The 17,970-nt window shown below is 37.8% G+C and overlaps 2 protein-coding genes across 3 annotated transcripts in view; one reads left to right on the forward strand and one right to left on the reverse strand.

Annotated features, from left to right (window-relative positions):
* Positions 1 to 8,147, reverse strand: part of LOC139941466 (uncharacterized) — a 50,998-nt gene extending 42,851 nt beyond the window's left edge. For both annotated transcript variants that reach the window (XM_071937982.1, XM_071937981.1), the window contains exons 1-2: positions 8,058 to 8,147; positions 756 to 895 (exon numbers count right to left, since the gene is read on the reverse strand). The gene's annotated coding sequence lies outside the window, so the exon portion shown is untranslated. The remainder of the gene's footprint in view (positions 1 to 755; positions 896 to 8,057) is intronic.
* Positions 8,148 to 9,967: 1,820 nt separating this feature from the next.
* On the forward strand, positions 9,968 to 16,263 carry LOC139941359 (guanine nucleotide-binding protein subunit beta-5-like). Its single transcript, XM_071937818.1, has 8 exons — positions 9,968 to 10,093; positions 10,954 to 11,132; positions 11,568 to 11,644; positions 12,298 to 12,424; positions 13,365 to 13,508; positions 14,113 to 14,253; positions 14,643 to 14,739; positions 15,592 to 16,263. Exons 1-8 carry the CDS (start codon positions 9,979 to 9,981, stop codon positions 15,768 to 15,770), a joined length of 1,059 nt encoding a protein of 352 aa, XP_071793919.1. The 5' UTR covers positions 9,968 to 9,978; the 3' UTR covers positions 15,771 to 16,263.
* Positions 16,264 to 17,970: the final 1,707 nt, after the last annotated feature.

Here is a 17,970-nt window from a genome sequence, read left to right on the forward strand (position 1 = left end):
TCACTTCCACTTGTTGGGGTTTATTATCACACTTTATCATGACACTCCAATCTTCACATGAATGCAATTCCGTTGCGGCTCTTTGTTGCCGATAAAACGGCACATTCAAAGAGTTGATGTTCCCATTCAAATGGAATAATTAACGGATTCACACTTATGTGTCAACTGTCAAGACAAAACAACCCTGCATGTAAGCACTCCATTTGTCTCCCATGGGAAACCAAAGTCAAATTAATTATTTAGATCCAAAATTTATGTGGGGGAATCATTGGGATGCAACTCTCATTTTATTTATTTATTTTTTTTTTTTCAACATCAAAATAAGCACAATATCCGTGTGAAAATAAACCCCAAAGGCAAGAGTTCGAATCCCACCTGAGTCATTAGCCTGTGAATTTTTCAAACAAAACTTAGGAAAGTACAGAAAATATAAGAATTTTTTACCCAATTTGCAATTTTTTCTTGAAAATGGGACCATCGGATTTGAGCAAAACATTTAAAAGTACATGATGAAAGAACTCATGGACTATGATGTATATTGTACACTATGAAAATACCGTGAAGACCCTAAATTCATTTATCATCAGTCAGCTTTTTAAAAGTATGGAAGTTGTGTCTCTTGTTCAATGATGTAAACAAAACTTAAACTATACATACTGAAAAAATTAATGTAGTAAACAATTTTGTGCAATACCCTTGCTGAAAAAATTAATGTAGTAAACAATTTTGTGCAATACCCTTGAAGTTATACTCACCAACATCATCGACTGACTGTTTTGACTCATGCTGCAACTAACATCACATTATGTCGTTTATTGCTGCGAGTCGATCGTTTATTGCCCAGTCGACAGTGTGCCTCCAATGGAGCGGAACACGGGAGAAATTACAGCGGCATCTATAAGAAAATATATCAAGTAGAAACTATCGGATTAATGCATGGGATTGGACGGTGGCCAACTGACCATCCAACCGTGAGATGGTCCGGTCTTGTACGTGACTTCCCTGCATGATGGGGGCTCTGATGGTCACTGCATAAGACATGAACGATATAGTGAAGACCCTTTTCAATGCAGGAATTACTTCTGCAAATGTCATCTGAACATCCCCCACTCTTTACTGGCTTAATCTCCATGGAACGCACATACACTATATGGAATTAGGCATAAGGAGAGATCGCATGCAAGAGAGACAAAGGAAAGAAATGATGATAACCATAAATCAGAATTGGCTAATTAGCTTTTAAGAAACCTGTACTTTATCGAGAAAAATCGTAATTTTTGTATTTTCATTGAAAAATCGTACGAAATACGACAAAATAGTACTGGTTGGCGGGCCATCTACACGCAGTGCTGAGAAAATGACGGAAAAGATTCTAGACGTCAGATTAAAAAAACTATATTTTAAGGATATAAATTTAGTATTTTGATATGTGTACAATGTTTTTCAATATTTTAATTTGGTACACTTAAATTTTGAAGTTGTATGTTTCTGTCGGAAAATGTCTGTATTATTTTGCCTAGTTTCACCAGTTCGGGAGAAATATATATACGGAAAAATATCCCCTATGTGTTTTGTCTTGATGTCTCAATTTTTTTATAATTTCTTTTGTATCCAGTAAATCAGTATTGTTGATCTCATTTATGGAAAACAACAACTCTTGATGCTGACGTTACCAAATAAAAAAGTATTTTTAAATCAAAGGGAAGTGTGTTATTCAATGTAAAATTACCATTTCTAAATCTGTGTTCCTAATATCCAATAATGCAATACTTCATGTAGCAGGAATTTAATCTATTATGTATTTGCTCCGCCAAAAATATCAAACCTATGACCAAAAATACTGCATTGTTGAAGCAGGAAAACAACATTCCCGATCCCTTCAGATCCAAAAGGACTTTGATCAATGTACTTGCGTACACTGTGAAGCTTCCAAATTCACTTTACACTTTTTCACTTTACGATGCGCAAAATAGAAGTAATTAATCATGGACATTCTTGGGTTTGTTTGCGGATCATGATGCAGTTTTACCGACTACACTCGGACGTACTCTTTGATCAAAAGGGTCATCGATACGACACATTCATGCTGTACAGGCCTGCTGAATAGGGAAAAATAAAAAGGTTTGTGTTGCTTTTTTAAAGGACCATCCGGTTTTCAATCAAATTAAAATCCCTTTTCTTTACTGCACTTGTTTGTTCTCTTTGACTGAAAGGCTCATCGATACGAGACATTCATGTTGTACAGGCCTGCGCTGAATGGGGAGACATCAAAAGGTTCAAAATTTGCTTTTTTGAAGGAAATTACTCTGGGTTTTTAATCAAATTAAAATACTTTTTATTACTACTTTTGTACAGACATTTTGATCAAAATTAACGGGTCATCGATACGACGCATTCATGTTGTGCAAGCCCCCTCAATGGTTGGAAATCAAAAGCTTCAAGTTTTCCTTTCTAGAGGAAAGTATACCTTCTTCCGTTTTTTAATCAAATTAAAATCCTTACAGTCCATTTTTGATTTAATTTTAAAATGCATTTCTCTTTGTCATTAAAGGGTGCTACATGTGGTACTAATAAATTATAAATGATTTCCACATAGTATTTTGTAGTCATAGTGGGAAAACTTTCATTGAAATGTTTTTGCTTGATAATGCTTCAGTTTTGGACAAACAAAGTAAAAATCTTGGGAGTAAACCTATGGGAAAAGGTGGAAAAAAAATGCACATGATTTGTTTTCACTAATTTTCTTGTGACTCTGAGTATGCAGGGCCTGTGTTAAAACATTCTGGCACCTCATTTGAATGCAGCATGCTTAGGCTTCAGAAACTTCAGAAATTTGAGTCCATTATTCCTTCACAGTTTTGAAGATGTCCTGGCGAGAACCCCGACACGGTGCTTCAGAAAATTGACTCGGAGATTGAAATCAATAACTACTTGTCATGCCACTAGCGTAAAACATGTGCGCACTAATAGCGTAAAAACATGCAGATACAATACCGAAGTTACGTTTTAATTGCTCGCATGACCTTAGGTTTAACAGCATGGCCTGGTATGTTTAAGAATTTTTTAGGGTAGACATTCTATGCATGATGCATCTTGACAACACTTTAAAGATACAATGTTATTCATATTAAATTACATTTAAATCCACTTTATGATTTTACTATGTGAAAAAAACACCTGTCATTGGATGCATCTTGGTGTATCCCAAGAATAGCAAATTTGTGATTATTTGGACTCAACTGGTCATTGAGTTGCAAAAGAATTAAAGACAAAACACCCTTGTTGCACAAATTTGTGTGCTTTCCCTCATGCATCTGATATTAAATTCAACAGTTGACTCGGTATTGTTCCAGGTTTTTGAATGCAAGTTTTTTTTTCCATAGATTTGTTGTTGGGCTTAAAATTTGGAGTGATATTCTAATATTTGAGTGAAAATTATCTCTTTCTCACAATGTTTTATACTATCAACATCTCTTCATTGCTCGTTACCAAGTAAGTTTTTATGATAATATTGAGTAATAACCAAAAGTGTCCGTTGCCTGTGAGCCAAATTGAATCAATTATAAAACAAGCCATAAGACATTTCCAATTAGCTGCTTCATGAAGATGTCCGTACTTGTAGATTCTGACTCTACCTCAGCTGGGGTCAAATCAAAGTGTCCAGTTACAGTCAATTAATTTTCATAGCCTTTCACATGATATCTTTTGAGATCTGGCAATTACATCTATGTATGATATTCAAGATCTGAAATTTGAATTGCCATTTTTAACAAGGGTTCCTTTACGGAATTTTGAATGGATACAAACACAAAATGTTGTGACCCTTCAACAGTTGACTCTGTGTTTTTCCAAGGGTTGGTTCATTGATTTATTGCAGGGCTTAAGTTTATGGTTAGATTCCAAAAGAACATCTAGGACAAAAAAGGATACAAAATAATGGAAGTTGCAATACTGCTTGCAATGCATCCTTATGTGCTGGGAAAAAACCTGATGGCCACAAAGTCTAAGAGATTCTGTCTCTGGTATTCGATATAGTGCAATTCTGCGTGAATTCGATTGGGCCAATAATAAAGACTATCAGACATAGATATGCCCAGACACCATGGGTCATTGATTGCTATACCCTGGGCGAGCTGAATATTCCATGTTTAAGCTGGTGAAATAAATATCAAATGACAGCATTTCCCTAGGAACAGGAAATATGATGTGTCTGTCGCTTCAAAGTCTTATTGTAATCCAATTTTTGTCTTGATGAAAAGTTGAAGTTGACAAAATAGGCAATAGTTCCAAGCTTCACTGACAGTATGAATGATAAATGACTGTGGACTATTAACTGCTGATTGGCAATTTTTCATTTTTATGAAAACAGCACAGGAGGAGCAACTGACTGGATCACTGACAACAATACTCGGATGACAGTCCTACGTCATTAAACATGTTAAACAACCAAAACAGGTGCATTGCATGCTGTGTCAGGATGTCAAAACAAGATAATAATTGCGTCATTGTGTGCGTACTTTTACCTCAACCACTCTTATCACGACAGACTCCACAAACGGCATCTTCAAAGATGATGTCCTTGTTTTCAAATGATAAATGTAAAAGAGTTTGATATAAAATAATAATCCGCAAGGGAAACTGACTGGGTACATATTTTAAGTGATTTGGTGTTGAACAAAGAGCAAATTGTCTAAAATGAGAGTTTATAAACTGTTATGGTTTTCAGTCTACAGTACTTAATATTTTAAAAGCGATTGTTTTAAACAATATTGTACTGTAAGCAGCTCACTGAATGTGTACGCATGCAACTATCAGTAAGCTGAAGACAAGCCCATACAGTCTATAAAATAATCATCCTTGAGGACTGATGTTGAATGCACTCTACAACTCCATTTGTAAAGTTCTGCTAACAAGCTTAATTTTGCTTAGCAGAACATTGTTAAGCAATATTTTGTGCTCCAGCATGCTCAATGTAAATTGGGCCCTTATGCGCCTCTCAGCACGCCAAGGCCAAACCATTACAGTATTAATACCCTAGATGACTGATGATGGTGAATGCACTCTTTAAGTCCACTTGTAACCGTTTAAAACAAGCATAATTGTGCTTAGCAGAAAATTGCTAAACTAAATGTTGTGCTCAGGCGGCTCAATGAAAATTGGGCCCATCAGATTTGACTCTCATCAAGCCGAGGCCAAACCCACACAGTCTAATAAAACCCAAGGACTGAGATGGTGAATGCACTCTATAAAAAATAGATGACAAAATGTGACGGTGCTTGAATAATTTAAAAGTCCATTCTGACGACTATCAAGGTTTGGGGCATTCATGCATTTCAATCAACTTTTTACAAAGTTCCCTCTCCGGAGCAATTCACCAAGATTCAATCTTCTCTGCAGGTGTTTCAATTCACAGGTAGGCCAGTGCAAAGATGCGTTACCATGGCGATAGCTTTAAAAGGACACAGGGAGGAAGGAGTCTACAGGTAAGAACGTACCAACTGGTTCAAGTTTTGGGCCAAATTTCATGCAGCTGAGTAAACAGCCGATTATGTGCTTACTACGTGATTTCCATTTCATAGTGCTGCTTACCGATTAGCACACAAAAAGGCATGCTAGCCTTCCAGTGCTTACTTGCTAAAATTTAATGATGTAAAAATACAAATCCCTTGTGAGCGCACAACATGGCTGCCTAATTTTCTTGTTTTCCTGTGAAATATTACACGCTAGCAAATGTTTCTGCTGCAGTAAGAACGAAAATTTGCTTGTAAACCATTATGTTAAGCAGCTCTATGAAATTGGGCCTTCGTTCACTGTTGGTCTGTCCATCCATGAATGCCCTGTTTATTATGCTAGGCATGCTCATGTTCATGTGTGCAAATCATTAAGAAAATTTATGCAACTTTCCAATTACCTGTCACTGGAGATTATAATATTCCTCCTTAAAAAAATAAGTAGGGTGAAAATGGAGCTTCATCAGTCCCCTGCTCCCAACTGGTTATGCCTAACTATGTTGAGTAATTACCAATAATTTTGTCCAGTGCCACTGATGTCTTTTTACATTCTAACCTTAATACTTCAAATTGAAATTTCTCTCAAAAACCCTTATACTATAGAAAGCTGCCGTTTATAGGCTTCTTACCAAAATTTTGTATTGCCATTAATTTTAAGAGTAATATGAGGGCCTACCAAACATACACCTTTCCTTTAAGTCAATTCTGTAAATATTTTGCTGAAAAAATCATGAAGAACTGCCCACAATGTTAAGCAGAGCGAAGTGTGAGACTACGTAACTTTAACCCAGGTGACGTCTCCCCGATGCACTGTACAAATATCACACCCGGGAATAATTGCAACGTAATTTTCATGACAGCTCTTCAACAAGGTGACTCCAGGCTGTTTTTAAAGCAAAAAACAATAATAGCAATGAACGGAATGAAAATCTACTGATTGTTTTTTTTTTTTTGATTAGAAAGTTACCATGAGAATTGAGGAAGCTGTAAAAACACTTGGGAACCAGAATAAATATTGTAAATTGCCACGGACTATTGACAGCAGCTCTAGGGTTTTTTCTTCTCTTACACTGTCTATAGGTTACCATGCAGTTTTGTACCATTTTAAAGACACTGAACACTATTGGTAACGAGATAATAATGGAAGAAAAAATGCCCTTGTCGCACGAAGTTGTGTGCTTTCAGATGCGTGATTTCGGGACCTCAAAATGTTGAGGTCTCGAAATCAAATTCAAATATTTCAATGGAAAATTAGTTCTTTCTCAAAACACTACGATACTTCAGACAGAGGGAGCAAGTTCTCACAATGTTTTACACTATCAACAGCTCTTCATTGTTTGTAATACCAAGTAAGTTTTTGTGCTAGCAATTATTTTTTGAGTAATTACCCCAGGGGGTCGAAATTGCCACTAGCCCGCTAGCCCGGGACTACCAGATTTACAGCCAGGCTACTCATTTTTCCAGTTTGATAGCCCGATGGGCTAGTGGGAAAAAAATGCAAAAATCATCATCACAAACAATACTGAACTGTGCTATGATGTATTGTAAAAATTGTGCCATGTCTCAAGACATCTAGTGTGTCTTTCGGGCTACCAAAATCTCATCAGGGCTATTAAAATTTCTGGGTTACTAGCCCTGCTGACTACCATGAAAATACACTTAATTTCGACCCGTGATTACCAATAGTGTCCAGTGCTTTTAAAGGAACACGTTGCCTTGGATCGGACGAGTTGGTCAAAACAAAAGCGTTTGTAACCGTTTTTTATAAAATGCATATGGTTGGAAAGATGTTTTAAAAGTAGAATACAATGATCCACACAAGTTTGCCTCGAAATTGCGTGGTTTTCCTTCTACTGTGCGAACTAACATGGTCGGCCATTTATGGGAGTCAAAATTTTGACCCCCATAAATGGCCGACGTGTTAGTCGACAAGGTAAAAGGAAAACCACGCAATTTCGAGGCATGTTTGTGTGGATCATTGTATTCTACTTTTACAACATCTTTCTACCCATATGCATTTTATAAAAAACGGTTACAAACGCTTTTCAAAGACCAACTCGACCGATCCAAGGCAACGTGTTCCTTTAAAGAACACTGTATTGTTGTAACAGGCACATTCATCATAACCCTCAAGGCTTTCAGGATGATGCCTTCATGTGCAATATGTGGTTGTTCTATTGAAATTAATCAGATATGAAATGTAAACTATTATAAATACGGGTGGTGCGTTGTATTGTTACAGTGGCTAAAGAATTACAGGCGAAAAACATAGCTGTTTTTTTTAATTCTTCAAATCCTTTAAGTAGTTGGACTTTATTCATGAATTAAATTTATTGCACAATTTCATCATGTTACAAACTCTTCTAACTATGCAATTTTACTCTGAAAAACTATCATTACATGCGTTCAGATAGATTAACCCTCCACAATTCACAATTTCGTTGCCAACGTTTGTTGACTTGAATTACAATAACACAACTCAGTGATAGCTAAATTCATCAAATGATACTTGGCAGATGTACCAATAAATAAAATGAACACACTTACCCAATTCCTGTCAATCAAAACCCGTGAAATGCTCGTCTTTGCAACACGTCTTCTACAACTCCACACTCGCCGTCACCTTTGAATCGCTGCATATAGTTTGTGCTTGTTCGGAGTACGTGTGTGGAAGTTTGTTATTGTCGAGCGCCCTCATGTGTTCAATGTACCCCCCCCCCACCCCCCCCCCCCCCCCCCCAGCCGTGTCATGCCAGGAAGGGCTCAACAAGTGCAAAAATGCTAAATACACTGTGTTAAACAAATACACAACAAATACTTAAAAGTCTCACAGCTTTGTACAGTAAGAGAAAAATATTCATTGACTCTTTAATTTAAGCATCTGGTCAATTTAGTGTGGCCCGTCGAATTATTCTCCCGCCAAAAGCAAAAACACAAACGTCCCTGAGCATAACAATCTTGAAAAAGTTATGTACACCTTTCTACGGTACGGAGCCCCTCAAGGGACATTTAACATTCCACAAACCGTGACCAACTTAGGATTTTTTCAACGCTAACCGCGTCTCTCTTTTTTCTGTAGGCCCTATAGAATTGCCATCTTATAATAATGATCTTATCTTTTTTTTTAAGGATTCCCTCCCCCCCCCCTCCCCCCCCCCCCCCCAATTGAAAAAACATCACGACATTTCAGCATTTTTAATGTACAAAACAAAATTGCATGCATCCGGGACACACACACACGAACCCGTTACCCGTGCGAAGCCAACCGCATTAGTTTGAAAGTTTGAATTTGAAAGTTTTATTTTACCACGTGTACATGTCCCCGATCTTCTCTTAGGGTATCATTGGTCTGTGTAGGCGGAAAGTGTTGTGAGTAATTTTGTTTCTTACCAGCACATATTCCTCCAGAATTATTGATGCTTGCATGCACTATAACTTTTATTACAAAACATAAAATAAGCCTTTGTGTTTATACCATAGAGCTAGCTCTATGGTTTATACTCAAACACTAATTTAAAAAAGAAAACGTCACCATGCCTGTACAATTTCTGTTTTAAAGTTTCTAATATCCATCCCAATACTTCCATACAAAGGCTTTGCCGGTGTCAGAAGCAATTGTGTCCGCCATGCAATACTGTCCGCTCCGGACACTTTTGCATATGCAATCGTGTCTGGTGCTATGCAAAAACCGTCCGATGGACATGTACATAACTGTACATGTGTGCGCGTAAGCGAGCGTGCATGTACTGAACCTACGTATAATAATTAACAGGCAGCATGAATATTCACGTATTTTATTATTGCAGCGAACATTTCCCATGTCATTCATGACAATCACTTTTTTTAGCTTGTAAAAAAATGGCAAACGTGTTCCGTCGACCAAGGGCGTTTAATTTACTGCAAGGACGGTTTTGCACGGGGGCTGACACAACTGCATATGCAAATGGACAATATTGCATAGAGGACATAATTGCATGCGACACCGGAACACCGTAAAAAAAACGAAAACACATAAAAGAAAAAACGGGAACTGCGAAGGCAGAATTTATTTCCCAGCTAGCCCGAGTATTAATTTTTTTCGCCATACTTTCCGCCTTGAACATCTTACCTGAATGAGTCTAGCCAATCTTTTAGCCCGTTTTGACGGTGTTTTTTAATAAGAGACTTCTTCCCTTAAAAAATATAGGTAGGCCTGTGACCTAGGGAGAAATTAATTCGTCCTCGTGGCTCAACCTAAAAAATTGTGAAATATTGCGAGTTTTCACATCAGTTAACTTTTCAAAACATTCAGTTTTTACTCCATACAAAATTAAATAATGACTGTGGTAGCCCTACCGAGCGAGTCCCTATCTTTGAGAACGCACTCGCGCTGCGGGCACCCACACTGCGCGCCCACATGATAAGTGGTAAACATGCAAATCCCAGAGTATGTGTCAAGGTCAAGGTTCATACCAATGAAAATTCCAAGATGGCCGTCGACGGACCCGCTGTGAAAGAAGAGGAGATAAATGCATTGACTCGGGAAGCCGAATCCCTTAAAATCAAGCTAGAAGAAGAGCGGAGAAAGCTCAACGATGTTGACTGTAAGTATTCTGTGCTTTGGATTTTTGTTGTCAGTGCTTCAAATGTGTTTTTGGGCATGCAAAGTGGCGGCCATATCTCTCCACCAGATTCGTTTTATTTTCTGTATTACTCATGTAGATAGTGCGTGTGTTGTTTGCGCTGTGTGTTTTGGGGTGTTTTTCATAGATGTCTCGACTCGAGTCGTGTTTGTGTATAAATATTCAGATTAGTCAATGAAGTAAGACAATTAAAACAAACGTGGTCTCTTGAATTCAGGAAGGGCATTTCCTGTCTTTTTTTTGTACTAACTGTGCAGGATTATTTTTTAGTTAGATTAAATAATTAGCGAAGAAATGAGAATAAAAACATACTAAAATTAAAATTAAATTGGGGGGGGGGGGGCGTACGCGTAGTTAGAAAATAGCCTGGTAATTTGAACTATTAAATATATATTTTGCACAATGTGCAAATCAGTAAAAAAAAATATAAAAAAATTAAATTCACGTTGTTAGTTTTATTGTTATCAATATTTAGAAAAAAAGGTTGTAACATTTGATTGTTGTGCATTTTAATATTATTAAGACAGCTCCAAATCAGACCACTTTAATTAAACTTGATGCCGCCACAACACACTATACTTTTCAAGTCTAGGTAAAATGAAATGATAATTAGTAATAGTATTAGTAGTATCATAATGTTTAGATTACTTACTCAATTAATGGTCATTGGTCTTGTAAACACAAATTATAACCTGTAATTCTTCACTTTGTTGGGTAGCAACTAGCAAAAGAAAGCAGCTTTACTGCTGAACAACAATATAAATTTATGGCAACTGGAATATCTTATTTACTCTGTTATAAAATTGTTTTATTTGTGGTAGTGATGGTAGTCGCGGAGAAGTTGGACACGCTGCCACAACTCAATTTAAAACCTCGCAGGATTCTAAAAGGTCACCAAGGAAAGGTTTTATGCTTGGATTGGGCACGAGATCATCGGCATATGGTCACGTCATCACAAGATGGAAAGATCATTGTGTGGGATGCGTTCACTACAAATAAGGTACAGTCAGGAGCTTCTTTTTACTCCATAAGTCTTGAGTATATAATAATCCCTATATGCTCAATGTAGAAAGCTGAACTGGGATGTTGCGTTGGTGACGTCATTGGTTGATGTTGAAAAGGTGCAAAGAGCAAATTAATAGAAAAAGGTTGTGCATTATTTACACTGTGCGAGAGCCATCCTGGGTTTACAGCATCCTAGACCCAGCCAACAGGTCGTACCAGTTGGATGAAATCTGAGCCCATACATTAAGGTGTTGAGTTACATGGTTTTAAAATGACCATAGACTGCCTCTGTGGGATTTTAGTGCTGATTCTAGCCCAAGACACAAGGGGTCACAGTTAGGGTTAAAGCTTTACCTGCCGACATTTCCTGAGGCAATCAGAGGATGAAAACAAATTCAATTAGAAGACTTCTTTTTTTTCCATTCCACAGGAACATGGCATCACTATGCCGACGACCTGGGTCATGGCATGCTCATATGCCCCATCTGGTACCATAGTGGCTTGCGGGTAAGTACCGCTTATAAAACACAAATGAATACACTTGATGGAAACCTGGGCCTTGGGCAAGCTGTGACATTTCGAGATGCATGTATGTTGTTGTCAGTTGTGTTTAAGGAGGTTTTTTATCAACTGTATTAGATTTACACCCGTTCAGACAGGAGAGCCAGAGTCGCGCCTATCAAGTAGATAAGGGGCGACTCTAGGTTGATTCGAATAAATTATGTTTTCAGACAGGCGAACTTAACATAAAATTTACATTGGCTAGGCTCATGACATGGTCGATGTCTGAAACCAAGGTGATCTAGCGTTGTTCCGAACGAATGCAATCATTGATCTTTCGACGAAAAGTCACTCCTTTTCTCTCTTTATTTTAGGACTTTCTCAAAACCTCTGTTAGCTTTCAAATTTTCTTGAAAGAAGGAAAGGAATTACCAAAGGGAGAAAGAGATAGTCCACATTGTGTCCAAACCTGTTGTTTGTCTTGATGGTGTTGCAAAAAGTCTGTAAACCTCCTGAATTGTAACAACATTAGAGGTTCTGGGTATAGAATAAAGGGGAATTTTCACATACATCAAATCTCATGCCTGTTTCGTACTGTCAGACAGTTGAACATTTTGAGGATTATAGATGATGGAAGTTTGTGTTACTTTTATTCACAGTGGCCTAGATAATAAGTGTTCTGTGTACCAGCTAAGCCAAGAGGAAGACTTATCATGCAAGAAGAGAGCTGTAGCCATGCATACCAGCTACGTGTCTTGCTGTACATTTATGAACTCCGATCAGCAGGTAAGCAGCATTCTTCTTTAGCGGTGGCCCGCTGGCCAAATGCCAGTTAAAACACCTCACAATTCACTCCAAGTGGTCTTGGAAAAGCGACCCTATTTCATTTAAAACACGGACTAGTGAAAAGGCTGACTAGACTGATCCTAAACAAGTTCAAGGCACTGGACGCTATTGGTAAATCAAAATAATATATAGAAGAGTTTGCGGTAACACCATGTATTAACAATCTCTAAATGAGTTGGGGTGGTTCTGAAAAGAACCGTTGGGTTAACTCGACGTTTCGATCAGTATGCTCTGATCGTCTTCTGGAGAATGCTGGACTCTGATGCTGCATGCTGCTTAAGTACTAGGCGGTGGATCAGCGGTGATGCACGAAGGCGGGAAATGTAGGCGGGAAGTGAACTCGATGAAGCGTGGTGAAACCTGTTGTAGAGCCTTGGGGGTTGTGTGGGGGGTGTGTGCTCACACAACCCCCAAGGCTCCACAACAGGTTTCACCACGCTTCATCGAGTTCACTTCCCGCCTACATTTCCCGCCTTCGTGCATCACCGCTGATCCACCGCCTAGTACTTAAGCAGCATGCAGCATCAGAGTCCAGCATTCTCCAGAAGACGATCAGAGCATACTGATCGAAACGTCGAGTTAACCCAACGGTTCTTTTCAGAACCACCCCAACTCATTTAGAGATTGTTAATACATGGTGTTACCGCAAACTCTTCTATATCTTATCTCCACCATGCAAAGTTTCAAATCCTACTCAAAATAATATGTTCTTGTTCTGATGTGCTTTTCTTTTATACACGAAATACTAGAATTTAAATACATATAATATGGATATGTAATTAAATTTGCTTTTGAGAATCTTGAAACTTTATGTGTTTTAGGATATTTTGAAAACTGGTCATGACTGTTTCCTTCAATCCCCTCCCCACTATTTGTTTAGATTTTAACTGGGAGTGGTGACAGTACATGCGCCCTATGGGACGTTGAGAGTGGTCAGTTACTGCAAAGTTTTCATGGTCACAACGCTGACGTCATGGGACTCGATCTGTCGCCCTCGGAGGCTTGTAATACCTTTGTTTCAGGGGTAAGTTCCTTCAAAGTGCCTCTAGTGACCGGGCTAGCTAGGTGGTTTAGCGGTAAGACATCTGCTTTAGCAATGCAAAGGTTGATTTTCAAATTCACCCCGAGTGAGTACGAGTGCTTAAAAATAAACTATAAATAATAGTAAACCTGCGGGTACAACCATGTAATAGTTCTCTTTTGAGGGAGTGTGGGCTCTGAAAAGAGCCAGTTTGGTCTCAACGTTTCCAACAGTATACTCTGCTCGTCTTCATATAGTTCGAAACACACATTGGTGTATAAAGGTAAAAACAGATTATATTCCTTCAATTACTATTGAAGATTCAGTGCTTGAGTGTCTTTGCATTATCCCTAACCAACCCCCAACCCTTCAAAATCCAACTGCATGTTTTGTTTTGGTTCTGATGCGACTCTTTATTTTAAATTGCAAGTGATAAACCACAAGTGAAATTGACTAGGTACATTTTTAATAACTAAAATGTAAAAAAAAAAAATTTTTTTTAAATCTTTTTGTTTTGATGATGAACAAGCAGGCCCCCGTGTAAATTTTTAATAACTAAAACGATTTTTTTATTATAAAATTGTTTCTTTTTTGTTACTATGAACAGGGATGTGACAAGCAGGCCCTCGTGTGGGACATGCGTACCGGACAGTGTGTCCAGTCATTTGATGGTCATGAGTCAGACATCAATGCTGTTAGATTCTTTCCTAGCGGGGATGCGTTTGCATCCGCATCTGATGACGCTGGGGTGAGTACCCTCATCTTTGGGTTGATACGTTGACCTGGTCATTCATTCTCACCCACTGTGGTTTTGAAGGATAGATAAACTATGCTAGCATGCAATATGACACGGTCATGTTTATAAATTAAGAAGATTAGAAGTTTTGTGTATTTTGACTTGATTTTACTTTGATTTGGGGTTGAATAAAGAAATATTGATTAGAGTGGGACTCGAACCAAGGACAAACGTGCCACCACTCAACCAACTGAGCTATCTACTAGCCTTATGTGGTCAATGTCTTTGTTTGAGTCCCGCTCTAGTAAAGTTGTCTTTGTTCAACCCCAAATTATTTAAAATTTACCCAGTCAGTTTCCCTTGTGGTTATATTGGTTTGGTATTGAATATTTTGTTAACAGTGTCGTCTGTATGACCTACGGGCTGATCGAGAAATCAATTGCTATGCCAAGGAGTGTATCATTTTCGGTGCAACGTCGTTGGATTTCTCCCTCAGTGGTATGTACCGTCTTTGAAGTTCTGTAAATCACAAGTTGATGTTGTACTAGGGGTGCGTTTTGGCGGTCGTAACCAATAACTGTTTCGTTTGAGTTTGCCAACGGTAAATCACTGGCCATTGACCGAAACAGTTTGGGGTTACGACCTCCAAAACGCACTCCTGGTTTCCTGCTGCAGTTTAAAAAAAAAATGTTATACTTATTATTCACATACAAAAAAATGAGTAAAACTTAGACCTACCAGAAAACATAGAAATAAAGTGTTGACTTTGACATAATGAGTTTGTTCTAGATTCTTATCAAATGCGTAGTTACTTAAGAGAACACTCATCCACAATTCTGAATGGATGTGTATGGCACAATGGTACCAGGGTTTGCTCATCTGGAGGTTGCGTTACAAAAGCTTGCTCTGAACCATTTGACATAGTAACTCTCTCTATATTCTGAGGAATTCAAATGTAAGCAGTACGTTGTGACTAAGCAAGTCATTCTACCAGACATTTGTGGCGTGTCATGGCCAGTTAAGAGCACCGGATTCAATCTCTGGTGTTTGATCAGCAGAGTGTGGGTTTGAGTCCCGGTCGTGACACTTGCTACGTTAAATTGGGGAGGTAGTGCTTTCTGCTCTACCAGCCAGGCTTCGGACTGATGATACCCAAGCCTACATCCATATGGACTGTAAAGGGGGTAACCCTGTTTCAGCCCTAGAAGTAGGTGGCAACGGCCTCTGGAATAAAATAATTGTAGCCCACACCTTGAAGTGGTCTGGCGACATGCATACAAAAAAATTAACAAACATTCAAATCTAACTCACAAATGGCTTATTGATGGCGTATTTAAATCTCTCTTGCAGGGCGATTACTCTTCGTTGGCTACAACGATTACTCTGTCAACATATGGGACACACTGAAAGGTGTACGTCTGACCATGCTGTATGGACATGAGAATCGTATAAGCTGCCTGCGTACATCACCGGATGGTACAGCACTGTGTACAGGGAGTTGGGACTACACACTGCGTATATGGGCTTGAAGTGTATTGAAGTATGAAGGTACTGAAGGGTTTGGAAGTAAAGGGTACTGTGAAGTATATTGGAGTATGCAGGTACTAGAGGTTTGGAAGTGATGGATACTGTGTTGGTGTAGTCTATAGGTTTTTCTCGGCCAATTTCAAAAGAGACTTATACCGTTTAACATCCGGCTCATTCTATTTTGTTTGAAAATGTAGGTTGCATCAGCTTTCAACAGTCAAAATTAGTAGTTCAATATCTACAGCTTAATGTTTCACCGGTCAAAGAAGACAATTTCAATTTGTTATGTTGCAAAAGAGCATCCAATTTCACAAAAACCAACAGCAAATACTGGTTAACCATTTTGTTTAATCAAATGTAGTAGATTTCAACTCTAAACTCCTGGAATTGTAGTCTTGAATGACTGTACATATAAATGAAATAGAATGACTATCGAAACGAACCTGAATGGGAATGATATCAAGTGCACACCAAAAAAAAAAAAAAAAGGAGAAAATGCATAAATTTAGTGTGTTTTAGTTGAATTGAAATAATTTTCAAGGCCGAAATTGACCTGAAAAAGCTATATTTTGAGAATATATTTAAGGACCACAGACTTCAAAGATGAAGTAGTTACACAAAGGTGCGACTTGAGATAGCTGTTTTCAATCCTGGTGCAATGAAATGCAGCAATTAAACATTGTTGCAAGTTGTCGCTCGCCGATGATAACAAGTTTTTGTTCAAGGTGATAGATGATGTCAAGTAGGATTTGAAACTTTGCATGGTGGGATTATGGTAAGTTAGCGGTAGCACAATGTGTAAATCACTTTTGAGTAGTGTTGGTTCTGGAAAAAAACAGTTGTTAACAACGCGACATGATAGATGGCGTTGCATTCACCCGGGCTACACACATTTCTGTCAGAAAGGTGTATGAGGAAAACTAAAAACTTGATTTCAACATTATCCGATAAGAATTCGAGAGCTCACATTGAGTTATTTATGAGAACTCGCTTAGTGAGTAATTTGCACAGTTGCTGATCAACGTACAACCCTTATGATGTTTAAAAAAACTCAATGAAGGATTGAAGTTTTAATAAGAAAAAGTATTATGAACAAATTCTAGAAGTTGACAGAACATTAAGTGATTATATCTTGCCTTGCCTTGAAATAACATATTACAGCAGCCAACTCAATTTCTTTTTTTTTTACAATTCAATGCATAGAACCCCAAGTGGGAAAGTTCCTCATGATTTGTCAATATTTTCTTTCCTTTGTCTCTGTAGTTAAGAACCTCCACATATTCCTTGTGGAGCGTCCTAGCCTATTTTACCTTCATATATTTCATGGCTAAAATCTAACTTTCCCAACAATATGAAATAATTTTTATAGCCATAAACTAAAGTATTTTAAGAAACAGAATTGCTCATATGTAAAACTCAATAAGGATGAGACTGACTTGGTCTTGGAAGCTCAAATATGCGCAAGACTTGCACAGTCTGTTGTCAGTCACAAATAACATTGGTTCTTACCCTCCGACCAAAGCGTGGGCTTATGTTGTATCAGCGTATGTAAATCACCAAAGAAAAATAACTAATTAGCGTCTAGGCATAACTAAGTTCGTTTTGGGGGTGATTTGTCATGATACTCTTGCCATTTTTGATCTTAAAACTCACAATGTTTTTTTTTTTTTTTAACTGGATTCAGTATAGTTTATAAATTTAACTTCGAAAGAAATTACTTTTCAGAATTTTGTTTCGCTGTGTTTTCCCACCCTCTACAAAATTGAAGTGAACTTTTTATATTTTTTTTTCAACTGTTTTCTTTTGATGGCAAATAATTTTTTTGAAAGGGCTGGGGAATGAAATTTAAAAACTTTGAGTATCATGAATGGTCGTTATAAATTTCTATGGATCATTTACATGTGCAAGAGTTGCATACAGATGCAAAAATTATTTTCTGTGGAACAAAATAAACAGTTGGAGGTGCATTTTTCATTTACGTAATAAGGCAATTGTAGATACTTCAACAAAGCAACATGTTTTAAATTAAGTAAATACATCAGATGTATAGTATACTGTAAACAAACGCACCGGCAAGTCCAGTTAAGTATGTATCTTGGACTTTTATGAATTTTGTTGATGTATTTGTAAATTTTAGTTGAGATTCCACATTGTAAGTAGTATTTATTTTACTTTAGTTTGTACATACTAGGCAGGCCCTTT

Source organism: Asterias amurensis, chromosome 9 (assembly GCF_032118995.1).
Source record: "Asterias amurensis chromosome 9, ASM3211899v1".
Taxonomy (NCBI): Eukaryota; Metazoa; Echinodermata; class Asteroidea; order Forcipulatida; family Asteriidae; genus Asterias; species Asterias amurensis.

Bases quoted from the DNA above. Each gene is read 5' to 3' on its own strand.
- LOC139941359 (XM_071937818.1), top strand. From the start codon at position 9,979: ATGGCCGTCGACGGACCCGCTGTGAAAGAAGAGGAGATAAATGCATTG. The intron at 12,425-13,364 runs GTAAGCAGCATT...CTATTTGTTTAG, and splicing joins TTATGAACTCCGATCAGCAG to ATTTTAACTGGGAGTGGTGA. The intron at 14,254-14,642 runs GTGAGTACCCTC...TTTTGTTAACAG, and splicing joins CCGCATCTGATGACGCTGGG to TGTCGTCTGTATGACCTACG.